A 14361-nucleotide genomic window follows, 5' to 3' on the forward strand; every position below is an offset into this window, starting at 1 on the left:
TGTTCTTTTGTTTGGAACATATTCTTCTGTGTCTTCATTTTCCTGGCCTCTCTGTGTTGGTTTCTATGGGTTAGATAAAATAGCCATCTCTCCCAGTTTTGAAAAAGTAGCCTCTTTTTCAAAGATAAATCTTATCATTCAATGCTGCCCTTGTTCTTTGTTGTCTTTCAATCCTTTCTGATTGTCCAAGCAGGTTTCTTTGTTTTTAACGGCCCCAGTAGTTGAAGGTGTGCCAAGACCTGTCAGTGTACCAAAGAGGCAGACCTCAGTCTAGATGCCAGATGATTTTAACCTGGATCCTAATGTAGCAACTTTTGTTTGTTACAGTTCTATGGAACCCATGAATTTAAGCTCTATGGGACATCAGAGCCCCACAATCAAGGGGTATTCTCTGGGGGACAACTGAAAAAAAACATGGCACCATATGTGTGCACAAGTTCCTTTCCAGGAGATAACTCCGCCCTGAAGTGAGACAGGGAGAGTGCAAACATTGCACCTACTATGTCCTCGCTTTCTAGAGAGTATTGTAGTACTAAATTGGAAGACTTCTCCTCAGTCCATAGCTATTAAAATAAATAAATAGCTTGTTTCATGAAAATATTAGGTATATTTCAGTTTGCTGCCTCAGCTTTGGATCCTTGGGAATTTGCCACAGCGAGTCTGCACAAGCCCTTTAAAAGCTGTCTCCTAGTTGGCTATAGGCTTCTGGATCTTGTGGATGCAAGCCCTGTCGGCTTCCAAAGCTAGATGTTCTGGGCACTCATTTCTCTCACATGGAAGTCTTAGAAGCTGATGTGTCAGATGTGGGATTCCAAACTCAGCACTCCTTAAGGAGAAGCTGGGAGTTGTGAGATCCCTCCCGGTTGTGTGTCACCTCACCAAGGCTGGGGTTCATGGCAAGATAGTGTCTCAGCCTTTCTTTCTTGCTTCACTGTGGATTTTTCTCTCATTTTTTCAAAGAGTAAGAGTCATTTCACTAGATTCAGGATTTCTTTCAGAATGAATTGTTCTGTATGTAGCTGTAGATTTGGTGTATGAATGAAAGGAGGTAAGTTCAGGAGCCTCCTATGTCACCACCTGCATTGAAACTTCAGAGATGCCCAAACTAATTTCCTCCGACTTCTTTATACATCATACTTCTGCCAACAGTTGTCCTCATTCGAAGAAAGGAGGAAGTAGCGATCAGTGCAGCAGAAGAGTAGAGAGTAACAACCTTCTGGTTACGTTCGGGGCAGCAAAAGGGGTGGCTGGCCTCAGGCTTGAATCTTGAAACTTGATAAGATTTTTAAAGTATTTTAAATTATATTAACATGAATCTGCCCCTCCCTGACTCATGTGCATGTGCAAGCGCACCTATGTGCACCACTCTCTGTCTCTCTCAGAATGAATAAATAAATAAACTTAAAAAATATTAATGAATTTAGCTAAGGGTTCTTGTGGGAAACACTTTTGGAGACTAAAAAGTAGCTAAATGACACTTTGAAACTTTGCTGCAAGTGTATGCATATATTTCTACTGAAGATAAATTAAAAATGCTCATTGTTGAATTGGTTTTTCACTAATGCTTTTTTTCAAATCATCTGCTTTCCCCATTCTCTGCTTACTTGAACACTCCAAGGCCTTTGATATTGTGATTGAATTCTGAATGTCATTGGGAACATTGAGAGTGGTTTCCATGAGAATGACGATTAGATGATAGTAAATGCCTCGTTATACAACATCCACGCAATTATACTATCAAGTGTCACCAATTTTTCAACAGTAGTTTTCAACATTTAAACTCCCATTGTCTTTCTTGTGGAAGTAATTAAAAACTGCCTGATCTATCCAAAGCCAAATTTCAGTAAAACTGAATCTTATAATAATAAAATCTTGTAGTACGGTACTTTCAAGCTTTAAATGAAATAATTACCAACTCTCCACTCAGTTTGTCATCTTGTACATCGTAAGAGGAAAGATTCAGTTTCTACAGTGCTGGATCTGTCTCTCTCTGTCTCTCCATCTCTCTCAAAAGTAAATAAATAAACTTCAAATAATCTTAGAGAAAAAAAAAAAACAGGGACGTCTGGGTGGTTAAGTTGCTTAAGTGTCTGACTTCGGCTCAGGTCATGATCTCACAGCTTGTGAGTTAGATCCCTGCGTTCGGCTCTGTGCAGAGCCTAGAGGCTGCTTCAGATTCTGTGTCTCCCTCTCTCTCTGCCCCTCCCCTGCTCATGCTCTTTCTCTCTCTCAGAAATATATAAACATTAAAAAAAATAAAAATAAAAAAGACCATTATATAAGGTTTTTAAAAAAGGAATACTAACACAACAGCAGCAAAGGAATATGTCTCGGTTTGTAGATGAAAAGTGGACTTGAAGTAGCCTGGTGGCCTTATGAGTCAATAAAGATGCATAAGAAAAGATAGTGCGTGATTGGAAGGATGAAAAAGTATGGAATGGATACCCACAGGTAATCATGACTTTCTTTAAAGTATGTGTTATAACGATCTTTATATCTGATAAAATCATTGTATCTTCTTTTATTCAATGAAAATATGAGTTTTCTTCAAGTTTTTGTTTATAAGACCCTTACCTGGAGAGTTATTCATTCTGGAAAGAAGATTTAGAACAAGCAGGACAATGTTCTGAAAGTCAGTAAAGTCGCTGATGAAGGGGGCTCTATCTCCATTAACAAGCATTCGTGGTGGCAGCCCCTTCTGGAATTCATTTGTTCTAATCAGAGTTGTAGGAAAGAGAGTTGCAGCTAAATATTTCACAGCCACACACCAATTTCTTCCAAAATTTGCTTCTGGTTTAGAATAATACTCCAACCTAAGAGACAAGTGGAAACATGTACAATTATAATTAGTCCACTAATTTCATCCCCATTATTTTTTTCTGTTTTTAAGTTTTTATTTAAATTCTGATTAGTTAATATTTAGTGTAATATTTGTTTCAGGAGTAGAATTTAGTGGTTCATCACTTATATATAACACCCAGTGCTCATCACAAGTGCCCTTCTTAATACCCATCATCCGTTTAGCCCAGCCCCCACCCACCTCTTCTCCAGCAAACCTCAGTTTGTTCTTCGTACTTGAGTCTCTTATGGTTTGCTTCCCTCTCTTTTTTTTTTTTCCCTTCTCCTATGCTCATCTGTTTTGTTTCTTAAATTCCACATATGAGTGAAATCATATGCTGTTCGTCTTTCTTGGGTTGACTTATTTTGCTTAGTAAAATATGCTGTAGCTCCATCCACATCTTTGCAAATGGCAAGACTTCATTCTTTTTTATGACTGAGTAATATTCCATTGTATGTATGTATGTGTGTATATATATATTATGCATGCCACACCTTATTTATCCATTCATCAGTCAATGCACATTTGGGCTTTTTTCATAATTTGGCTAAAGATCATCTTCTGCCAACAAATTAATAATGTAGTTCTTAGTTTTAGAATGTGATGGTTTGGGGTGCCTGGGTGGCTCAATTAGTTAAGTGTCCGCCTTCAGCTCTGGTCGTGATCTCATGGCTCATGAGATCAAGCCCCACATCAGACTCTGTGCTGACAGCCTGTTTCAGATTCTGTCTCTGTCTCTCTCTGTCCCTCTCCTGCTTATTCTCTCTCTCTTTCTCTCTCTTATTTAGAATGTGATGCCTTGAGCCCCTACCTTTGATGATATAAATATAGGTAATTAAAAATTTGAACTGGTGAAGGATGATTTCATCAATTGTTTATATTTTATTTTGACTTTTTATGTCTTTTAACCAAACACCTTATACTTATAATTGAATATCATATAATGATCAGATAGATAGATATTATATCATGACTAAGTAATACTCTTTAGAAATATGCAGATAAAAATCAAAAGTTCCAAAGTAAAATTTTTGCTAGACTGAGATATCTTTTGTAACACTATTGATTTCCTGAAATTAGGAGGCCCTTGAAACATTGGGCATCGTAGAGAAGGTGATGACTGATCTTCTAAATAGGTGGGATTTTTTCCTACAGAAAAAATATTCTAGGAAGCCAAAATTTCTCACTTATTTGGGGAACATACCATTACAGTAGAAAAGGTAAGGGTGTAGTAAATAGTTTTATAACTATATAATTCATGGCTCCTGTCCTCAACAGCTGTCTAAGTATACTGAACAACTTGCAGGGTTTTTTTTTTTTTTTTTTTTAACAGAATCATTCCCCTTGTCTACTTCTTGCTTTGCTGTCTACACCTGTCTTCACCTACATTCTTTTTCAAATCACATCTTAGATGTTACCTCCTTCACAAAGTTTCCTCCTCCTCTGTATTTCCAAAGCACCATTTCATTCATGTATTTGAAAGCTACTGTCTCATTAAACTATTTTCTAATACTCTGTTTCCACAACACATATGTTGTGCCCCTTCTCTGCTACATTGGGAGGAGGTAGGAAGGAAAGAGGTCTCTGACTCCAGCTCAGCCATATGATTTGATTTGGCCAGTAAGATATTAATCAACTTGATACAGTATAAGCTTGAAATATGTTTTCACAATTTGGTTTCTCTCTCTTGACATTCTGCCATCACTATGGGAAACACTCAAGTTTGCCTGCTGGAGAACAAGAGAGCTGAGCTTCTCCATTCAACCCTGTGATGCTGATCAAAATCTCATAATATGATGTGAGCCCAGAAAAGATCAGCAGACCTTCCCAGCTGAATCTCAGACATGTGAAGACTAAACACTGCTTTATGACACTGAGGTTTAGTACTTACAACTGTGCTGCATTCTTGTGGGAAAAAAACTAAATGAAATACAAGGCAACATACCTAGTAAATTATAGACTTTCAACAGTAAAAATGAGGCTAAAATTTAATGAAGATATGCTTTCAAATATCTTCAGTATTACCAGCTTAGATTTCTGTAATTGTCCAAAGCCTAAGTAAAAAATCATGATAGAATAACAATATTTTAAGAATACAAATTACTGGGGCGCCTGGGTGGCTTAGTCGGTTGGGCGTCCGACTTTCGCTTAGGTCATGATCTCGCGGTTCGTGGGTTCGAGCCCCGCGTCGGGCTCTGTGCTGGCTGCCAGCTCGGAGCCTGGAGCCTGTTTCATTCTGTGACTCCCTCTCTCTCTGACCCTCCCCTGCTCACGCTGTCTCTCTCTCTCTCTCTCTCTCTCTCTCTCTCCTAGAAATAAATAAAACATTTAAAAAAAAAAAAAAAAGAATACAAATTACGTCTCATGCACCAGTTCTGAATTGACTGGTATATAAGTCCTAACAAACAAAGTAATCCAGGAAAGAGATGTGGCATACTGGAAATGGGTGATTCAACACACACAAAAAAGTGATAAAGAGAATCCAGTACAAAGTTATTAGAGACCTAAGAATCATATCTGACCACCTGGGCAGAGTAGAGCAAGTCAACAGCTCTGAAAGAAACCTCTTCAAGAAGAAGAAATTGATATAATTCTGGATGCTTTTGGGCATCTTGAGAAGAAACTTTCTTGGTGTGCCAATTTGAAGTAATTAGTGTTGGGTACAATAGAAAAAGAATCAACTCTAAAGGGAATAAGATAATGAGGAAAAAGAAATACTATCAGTTAAGTACATGTGATTGTGAATAGTAGTTAATAGTTAAAATAATGTAAGCATTGAACACTGACCTAACCCAAATCATTAAACAATTATACAGAGAAAGTGAGAAGTAGGAAGAATTTGTGTGGAGTGAGGGTAAGGGGAACAAGGTGGTAATTTTCTATGGTCGTGAATAAAGGCTGATACCTAAATATTCAAATCAGGAAGTGTTTTAGAACTTTTTATTTTTAGAACTATAGTGCTAAATACCAAAGTAACCGGTGGTTAAGGTGGTATTCTCCCTTAGATACAACCCTTTTATTTATGTATGTATTTTTGGTGGGAGAGATGGCAAAACCTTGTAAAACCAACTGACTCTTTAAATCAATGACATATAAAAGTGGATGATATACAAATTAAAAATAATCCAAAACAAAAAATAAGAGAGAACAGCCGAATTCAATATATAAAATAAAGAAGAAGGAAGGAAGGAAGGAAGGAAGGAAGGAAGGAAGGAAGGAAGGAAGGAAGGAAGGAAGGAAGAAGGGAGGAAGGAAGGGAGGAAGGAAGGGAGGAAAAGGAGGGAGGGAGGGAGGGAGGGAGGGAGAGAGGATGGCTGAAGAATTCCTGAAGTAGCCATAGCAGCAGCTGCAGGAAGACTCTAAAGACTGTCTATCCACTGCACTAACTCCTAGGATAGGGAGGTGCTGATCAAACCCACTTGCCTTCTAACATACTTGAGAGGAGGGGAGAAGAGGCATGAATGATATTTTGTTCACTTAGGTGATCCTCCATGTGACTCACCTCTCCCCAGGATTTAAAGATTCTTCATAAAAGAAGTGAATATTATATTTTATTTCTGTTTTATTATACATTGAAAAAGTGGGATCATATTTTTTTGTTTGTTTAATAGCTTTTAATATCTTTTCAAAGGGGAAGAAGCACCTTGGTAGTTACTGACCTTGTAAAACTAGTTTGTAAGCCACATACATTGCAAGCAGTGGAGTTTACATGTAAGAGGATGAGCTATGGAGTCACAGGAAATTTAAATACTAGCTCTGCCATTCACTAGCTGTAAGATTTTAAGCAAGCTACTAAACAGCTCAACCACATACTTATGATCTAGAAAAAGGGGCTATTTTGAAGTGAGATGTTACATTAAGATACTTAGGGAAATTTCTTTTACTTATTGTACTTGAGAAATAGTAGCTTTAAAAAAAAACTCATTTAAGAGAGTCATTTGTTGACATCTAAATAAAAGGTCAAGTAAGAAGGATAGAATTTCAGAGTTCTAAAAAGAGTTAATGAAAACAATTTTCTTATTATAATTAATGAGGAAAGTGCTTCTGATACTATCAAAAAAATTTTAGGTAATATTCTTGTGACCAAAATAGTCCTATAACTATTTAAAATTATTCACCAAAAAAATTCATATGCTCTGTGATCTTGGAGCAGCTTTTAAATAAAGTTGGTCTGTTAAAAATGTGATATTCTTTCAAAAGTAGTTCAATTACATAAACAGGAATAAATACAATAAGTTAAAATGTCTAAAACCACAAGAGACAAGAAATTTACCTATAAGAAAAAAAACTTCTACGATCTCCTTGAATTTTAACTAGAGTCCTCTTATGTTTCTTAGGCACAAAGTTGCATTCTATGCTGACTTATCCTGGCATATGAACCTGGGACTTCTGTAAATTAAAAAATTAACCTAGAAAGATGACTTGCTATCAGTCCAATTTTGAGGTTTGCAATCCCAGCCCCAAATCCTTGTCTGATAATCTCATTTGTATTTCCTGTCATCAGAATAGAAAGAGCAGTTGATTTACAACAGTTGTGGGGGCTGCAGCCTCAAATCCTATCACAGATAATGCCAAGGAAGAAAACTCCATTGCCCAATTTAATACCTAGTTCTTGAAGCCACACCAATAAGTAAAGGAGGAAATCTGCTAGTGGGTGATTAATTTGATTAATTTACCTTACTGAATGACGGAGTCAGTGGGAGAGACAATTATGAAATAAGACGTCCTCACACATCCTGCCTGGATTTACCAATCTACTTATACAATACCAAGGACCTTGATTTTTTTTGTTCCTGTCTTTTACCCATACCCAGATTTCTACCCCCTATCTCTCTCAAAGTGGTTGATTTCACCCCCAGATAATGTCCATCTTGCGGTGTTTCTGTGAGAGTTTTTTTGAAACTTCCATTTTGAAATCAGTTGACTAAGTAAAACATATTGCCTTTCATAATGTGAATAGGCCTCATCTAATCAGCTGAAGGCATGAATAGAACAAAAAGTTGACCTACCCTAGAGTAAAAGAGAATTCTGGCTAATGGCCTTCAAAGTGGAACATAGGCTCTTTCTGGTTCTATAGCACTGTCAACCTTTAAACTCAAACTGGGCATCAGCTCTGTATATGATGGATTTCCTAGCCTCCATAATTTCATGAACAAATTCCTTGTAATAGGTGTATCTGTCTGTCTATATCTCTCTATCTCTCTATCATCTATTATCTATCTATCTATCTATCTATCTATCTATCTATCTATCATCTGTTATCTATCTCCTACTGGGGCTGTTTCTTTTTTTTTAATTTTTTTAACGTATTTATTTATTTTTGAGACAAAGAGAGACAGAGTACGAGCTGGGAAGGGGCAAAAAGAGAGGGAGACACAGAATTTGAAACAGGCTCCAGGCTCTGAGCTGTCAGTACAGAGCCTGATTGGGGCTTGAACCCACGGACCGCGAGATCATGACCTGAGGCAAAGTTGGATGCTCAACCGACTGAGCCACCCAGGCGCCCCTGGGGCTGTTTCTCTGGAGAACCCTGACTAATACAGTGTCATTCACAAATCATTCTTCCACCTTCACATCTAGGTATATAATAACCTCTTGATGTGCATGTGCAGTGGCTTGATAATCTTTTCAGCTATATTGTATGCTAACCCTGATGGTAGTTGATCTTTTTCCCTAATTATATACCTACCATATTATGTGTCTGTGGTCAAAATAATGAAGATAATTTCTTTTCTTTTATACAGAGAAATTGGTTGTATGTTTATTTGTTTAATTGGCTAGCTGTTTCATTAGTTATTGGTTGATTAGTGCAAGATTTTTTTCCTCAAAAATTTGCCCCTTTCTTAATAAAACATTTTTAAAGTCTAATCATTCTAAAATATTTAAGCCTCATCATTAAAGAACCCAATGGCTAATATTGTTTAATAAGAAGATTAACAACCACTTTAGAAGAATAAAAAGGAATAAATAAGTTCAAAATCATTTACCATATTAAATAGAAATGATTTGGGATCAATTCTTACCTATCTTCAAATAATTTACCAGCATTCTCCAAGGTTGAGACATGTGCAGCCCAGAAGTACTTCAACAGGTCTTCAAAGCTACTAGAAGGAGACTGTAAATGCTGTGGCAGACGAGAAACTTTTTCATATATAGGAAAATATAATAGTTCCTCTCCCTACAATTTTATCTTACTCCCATTTATAATTTCAAAATATTCTACATGAGAGAATTTTGTTTCTAAGAGTTTTCAGTGACTAATAGTCCATAATAAATATCTATTATAAGTAATAATATTGAATGCATCTATAATAAATGAACTGCAACAATTTTCCTAAGATCCAGTATTTTATACTGGTCAAAAGGATTTTGGTTTTGGATTGTCATTTGTTTTTCTGCTATCAGAGTAGAAATTACTACAAAATTTTAAGATTAAGAAAAGGTGGAAATTTTTATTAGAATATTTAATTCAATCATGTCTAAAATGGTGAACTAATAATCTATAGAACTCATAAATCTATCTTTTCAATTTGAATCTAATCCTATGTCTATGCCTAGCTGGTTTGTATTTTGTTCATTGAATATTTGGTTTTGATTGCCACATAAGTATTTAGTTCTACCAATATATGATCACCTGTTAATTCAGTTGAAATAAGTTAATTGACAGCTCTAAAAACCAACTTCATAAGTGTATTTCTCCCACTAGTTAATCCTTGGTTGACATAGTTAACCAGAACTATCTTTTCATTCAGTAAGATATCTTTTGTGCTCTCACATCTGTGTATAATTTATTTGAAATGAGTGGATAGACTTTGTATTAATACTGTGTTGGTTTGGAGGATATTAATGCCATGTAGTGCCCTGTTGCAATATTATAATACAATTTGCATAACAATTTACATTTTTCATACTTAGGAGAATATTATATAATGCACACAAAAAACCTAGATGAAAAACACTGTACAAAAAAGGACATTCTCTTACCACCTCCTAAGAAAATAAATTATAAAATTTAAAACAGCAACCTGGTAAAAGGCATTCCACTTGCTCATTATTTCAGGAAAGGATGACTGACAACTAGAAACATTAAGACAAAACTTTGTCTGATCCTTGGGCGGTGGCAAAAGCATGACATTGTCTGATGATATTCCCAATATGCCAGAGTCAACCGCAGCAAGGAAGGGTAATGCACACAGAAAGTAATTCATATCTGAAAGAGCAAAGTACTTTTTATTACCACAAGCACTAACAAATGTGATAGAGAATATTTTCAAGTAATCTATAAACGATAAGCAAATACTCACAGAAACATAAGAGTTAATCACTAGCAAAGAATATAATAATAATAATAATTGAAAATCTCCCTAAGGATCATCTACATAAATTAAATATGCTTGTGTTAATAATCCTACAACCATAAATAAATATAGACTCAGGCAGTTGTCTTTAATTCTTTTAATAAAATTAATTTTAACATTTAATATTTATACTATCCAATATTCTTTTTTTTCAAATCATTAAGTAAAAAAAGGAAGAAAGTTATCTACTTGTGCACAGAATGATACACCTCTAACTGAGGTTTTATCATAAAATATAATTTTTAAACATTTTAATGTAGTTATAGTGGTAACATTTTGTGCTTTGTATTTAGCCAAGTTTAATGTGTAACCATGGTATCACAAAGTCTTTGGTCTACATTAGGTCTTTAAAGCAAACATTTTGCATTAAGTGTTGACAATGGATCTTTGGGTAATTAAATTGACAATGAATGAAAGGGTTTTTTAAAATTTCTCTCTAAACATAACCAACTCCAGCAGATTTAAACATTATACTTTAGATGGCTATAAAGCTTATACTGATTCTCACTGGTGAGGTGGAACATTTTTTATCATAGACACACGTTTATGAATGCAGTACTATGCCTCAGTTGAGCAGCTGATACTCCAAACTACTAAATCAATAAAGACGCCTGCATTCTAGTGCTGGGGCCACGGCTATTTGTGGGTCTTTGTAAAGAACAAGTCAGTGCCGTATTAGAAAAATGCATAAAGGTGTATGTGATGTGTGTCACTCTAAGAAAGTGAAACAATATATCCTTGTTTCTAGCATTGGAAAATATCTCTAAGAAACTGTATAAATTAGTTTTATTATTAAAACATAAAATAGAATTAAAGTTAGAAAGTGTCTTGTAATTATTTTAGTATTAAATATCTGTCTGAAGTCTTAGATTACTGATGTGATGAGATCATTTGTAGTAGATCTCTCTGACATGTTTATGGTTTAAACGTTAAACCATAAATGTTTGGTTTGAGCAAAATAAGAAGAAGCCCTATTTCCTTGTTCCCTCATTTCTCATTGGGGACTCCCCCTCACTCATGGGACCTCTCACCTCACTTGCCAGGGCTGGGCTTTCAAGGGCTGTGGGTCTTTGCAGATCCTTGCAGTCCTTCTATTAAAGGTGAACATGCCTTAAGGAATAATTATTGACATTGTAGCTGTCAAATTCTAGAATGTGGCCTAAGGGCCACAAGGTGCATGATGAAATAGATTCCTTCTTACAAAGGAATAGTATTCTTTTGTCTCTGTCCCAAGATTTTGGGTTGAATACTTTCCTTGGGGTAAGGTTATTACCTATTTTGCCATTTAAATCAACCTACCAGCCCACCAACTGTCCACAGAGATACACAAAAGATCTCCAGATTCATAGCCACAGTCTTTCCTTCGGCTGGGATCAGCTAATCTTCCTAGAAGAGAGAGGGTGCAGGGATTATTTATTATACACTAACATTAATTCATGAATATCAATAAATATTTTTGCTTTAATTTGGTCTTTTCCTCTTTCATCAATCTTCAAAAAGTCTCTCCTGCTCAATCTCTCTCTCCTTACCTTTTGCTGTCCTTTTCTTAAACACACACACACACACACACACACACACACACACACACACACTGCACTGAATCGCATGTGCCTATACCATGATGTTTCCAGGTTCTGTCCTTTGGCCTAATTCCCACTACTATTAAATTAGAATAGAATACTCCTTGGTGCACCTAAATATTGTTATTTTTTAACTGGGCAGTTGTTTTCAATATCCAGCCAAGCCTGAGAAGCACTGCTTTAGCTCCTTCTTTTATTTCCTAGTAGATTTCATTTCTATTTCCACAGTAAAATTTCATCCAGATTTCAAGTCTCAGTTTAAATTCATTTTTTCCCTGATTACTCCAGCTGACTCCACTTTGCCCCTTGTTTTGAACTTTTAACTTTTATCCAAGAGTTGTTGGTCATTGTTTTCCATTTAATTTCTGCTACCTTTCCTGTTTCAATTGTGTTGGAAATTGTCTGTCTGAAAGTATTTATTCACACCCCACCTCCCCACTGCTCTTAGCAAATACTGGACACTTATAAGCTCATCCCTGGATGAGTTTAGTCAGGCTTGATCCTGATGTGTGAATGGAACGAAAGAGTAAAAAGCGCATTAAACTAACAGCCTGTTTAGGCTCCATCTCTCTACTCTGAGGCTGGTATGCCTCCCATAGCAGGCTTTATGTTACTGATGTCTCCTGGGCCAGGGTTCTTTTGACCCCAAGGAAAGCCAAATAAATAGGAGTAGCCTTGGGTCTCAGGACATTCTCTGACAAAGATGGATGATTTGCCAACCTCAGTGGCTCCTGAATATGACCACTGCTCAGACCTAAGATAAACCATAATGTCCCTGTATTTTGTTTTCCATCGGAATAGAACAAATTTCTTTATTGGTGCTGTTATCAGGATGGAGGAGGCAGGAGACACCCCTCTCCTTCATGAGCTTCTTCAGTCAGCCTGGACAAAAGTATCTTGTAAATTTATGAACCCTTGGCCCACAACGTATCTCCTATTTAAACACCAGAATGTATTTTCAAGAGGAATCAATAATTTGCAGAGAAACATGCTAATGAACAAGATGCCTCTCCTTGTCTATCTGCCCTTTCTTCATGTTTAGGTAACCACACCTGGAACTTCAAAAAAATTCAAGCTATTTTGACATCACCTTCTGTTTTTAATGTATATCCTTTTGGTTGTTTTGCTCATCTAATGGTATGTGACACCTAGCAGGAGTTCAATAAATACTTGTAGAATAGTCAATATATTTTATATGAAGTCTTTTTTTTTTTTTAATTTGGCAGCTATGTCTTATGCCCCACTGTGGTTTCTAGTCAAAACAAAAAACACATAAAAGAAGGATTTATGAAGGAGAAGAAATAGAGAAATATGGTTATGAGGGGGAAAGAGAAAAAAGAAAAGAACCAAATTTCAAAACCATAGTATGGTATATATAGAATCTTATTTCCCAATTACTTCATGGTTATATTGGTAGATCATTAGGATGAAAACAAGAGTCATTCTTACCTGTTCTAAATTGCCAGCCATTCTGGAGAGGTAATCCCCATAAAATATTTTGTTCATTGTCTGCTACAAGATTTTCAAAATAACTGGCTGTCTTATTCACTAGGATTTTATACATCCCCATTCTCTCAGAGTATACCCAGGGATCAATAATGTACTTTCCATTTTCTACCCTGTAGTCACTGAACTGACCAGCACTCTTCACCCACAGAGGGGGATACAGATCTGACAAATCAGACCCTGCTAAAGAAACAGACAAGAAACAAGCTAGTACCCAGGCCCAAGGGGGAAGGAAAGCCATTGCTCCAAAACTGCAGATTGAGATCGTGGCAAGACTTTTATTGGGAAATGGAGGAATGATTTTTTTTTTTTTTTTTTTTTTAGTGCAGGCCAGTCTTTCTGGAATAAAGGCTATGTTTTTCTCTCTCACTTACAGCAAGGTCTGCCATGTGACTAAGTTCTGTCCAGCTGATAGAAAGCCAAAATGTGATGTTGCAACTTTCAGGAAACCTACTTAAATGACAGTTTGACTTTTCTTATTTGTTCCTTCTTCCTTCTGCTGGCTGGATTAACTTGAGGCTGACAAACCCTCTTAGATTGTGAAGTAGCAAGAAGGGTGGCAGAACAATAACACAGAAGAACCTAGGTCTCTAACATTCATGGAGCTCTAGACTACCGACTTCTGGACTCCTGTTGTTAAAAGAGAAATGAAATTTTATTTTCTGCAAGACAAGTTTTTTGGCAGGATTTGTTGCTACCTGGAGAGCCTAATCTGAACTGACACTGTCTTTTGGTATCTCTCTTCCTCATTTTCCTTCCTTAACTGTATTGTAGAAATAGTGTTACATACTCCTAAATCCACTAATTATTACTGTTTCAAGTTGTTTGAAATTTGTGTAATAGCATAGAAAATTTGGATAAGACTATTTAATGGAAAATTTGCATTTAACTCCAAAACACAAACACTAAAGCAACTCCATCTTTATTTGTGTTTGAGGCACATGCATACATGCAGTAATTCAAACTCCAAAAGATCAATATGAGATGAGTACTAACATCCTAATTCACACTATGGACACTGAGGCTGATCAGGATCAAGGCACTGATCCTCGGGATGCAGATGGAAAAGCTTGATCCC

General features: G+C 36.3%; 1 protein-coding gene across 1 annotated transcript; it reads right to left on the bottom strand.

The window, feature by feature from the left end:
* Positions 1-138: 138 nt before the first annotated feature.
* On the bottom strand, positions 139-13524 carry LOC120247808 (protein LEG1 homolog). Its single transcript, XM_039255843.1, has 7 exons — positions 13227-13524; positions 11497-11583; positions 9865-10049; positions 8863-8963; positions 2575-2813; positions 1138-1272; positions 139-239 (listed from the first exon to the last, which is right to left on the bottom strand). Exons 1-7 carry the CDS (start codon positions 13522-13524, stop codon positions 139-141), a joined length of 1146 nt encoding a protein of 381 aa, XP_039111774.1.
* Positions 13525-14361: the final 837 nt, after the last annotated feature.

This window comes from Hyaena hyaena, unplaced genomic scaffold, assembly GCF_003009895.1.
Source record: "Hyaena hyaena isolate Hyena2069 unplaced genomic scaffold, ASM300989v1 scaffold_549, whole genome shotgun sequence".
NCBI classification, from domain to species: Eukaryota; Metazoa; Chordata; class Mammalia; order Carnivora; family Hyaenidae; genus Hyaena; species Hyaena hyaena.

Excerpts from the sequence above, each read along its gene's own strand:
- LOC120247808 (XM_039255843.1), bottom strand. The coding sequence starts at position 13,524 with ATGGCTTTCCTTCCCCCTTGGGCCTGGGTACTAGCTTGTTTCTTGTCT. Across the intron at positions 11,584-13,226 it reads TGGCTGGCAATTTAGAACAG|GAAGATTAGCTGATCCCAGC; the intron begins GTAAGAATGACT and ends TCTCTCTTCTAG. Across the intron at positions 10,050-11,496 it reads TGTGGACAGTTGGTGGGCTG|ATATGAATTACTTTCTGTGT; the intron begins GTAGGTTGATTT and ends TTGCTCTTTCAG.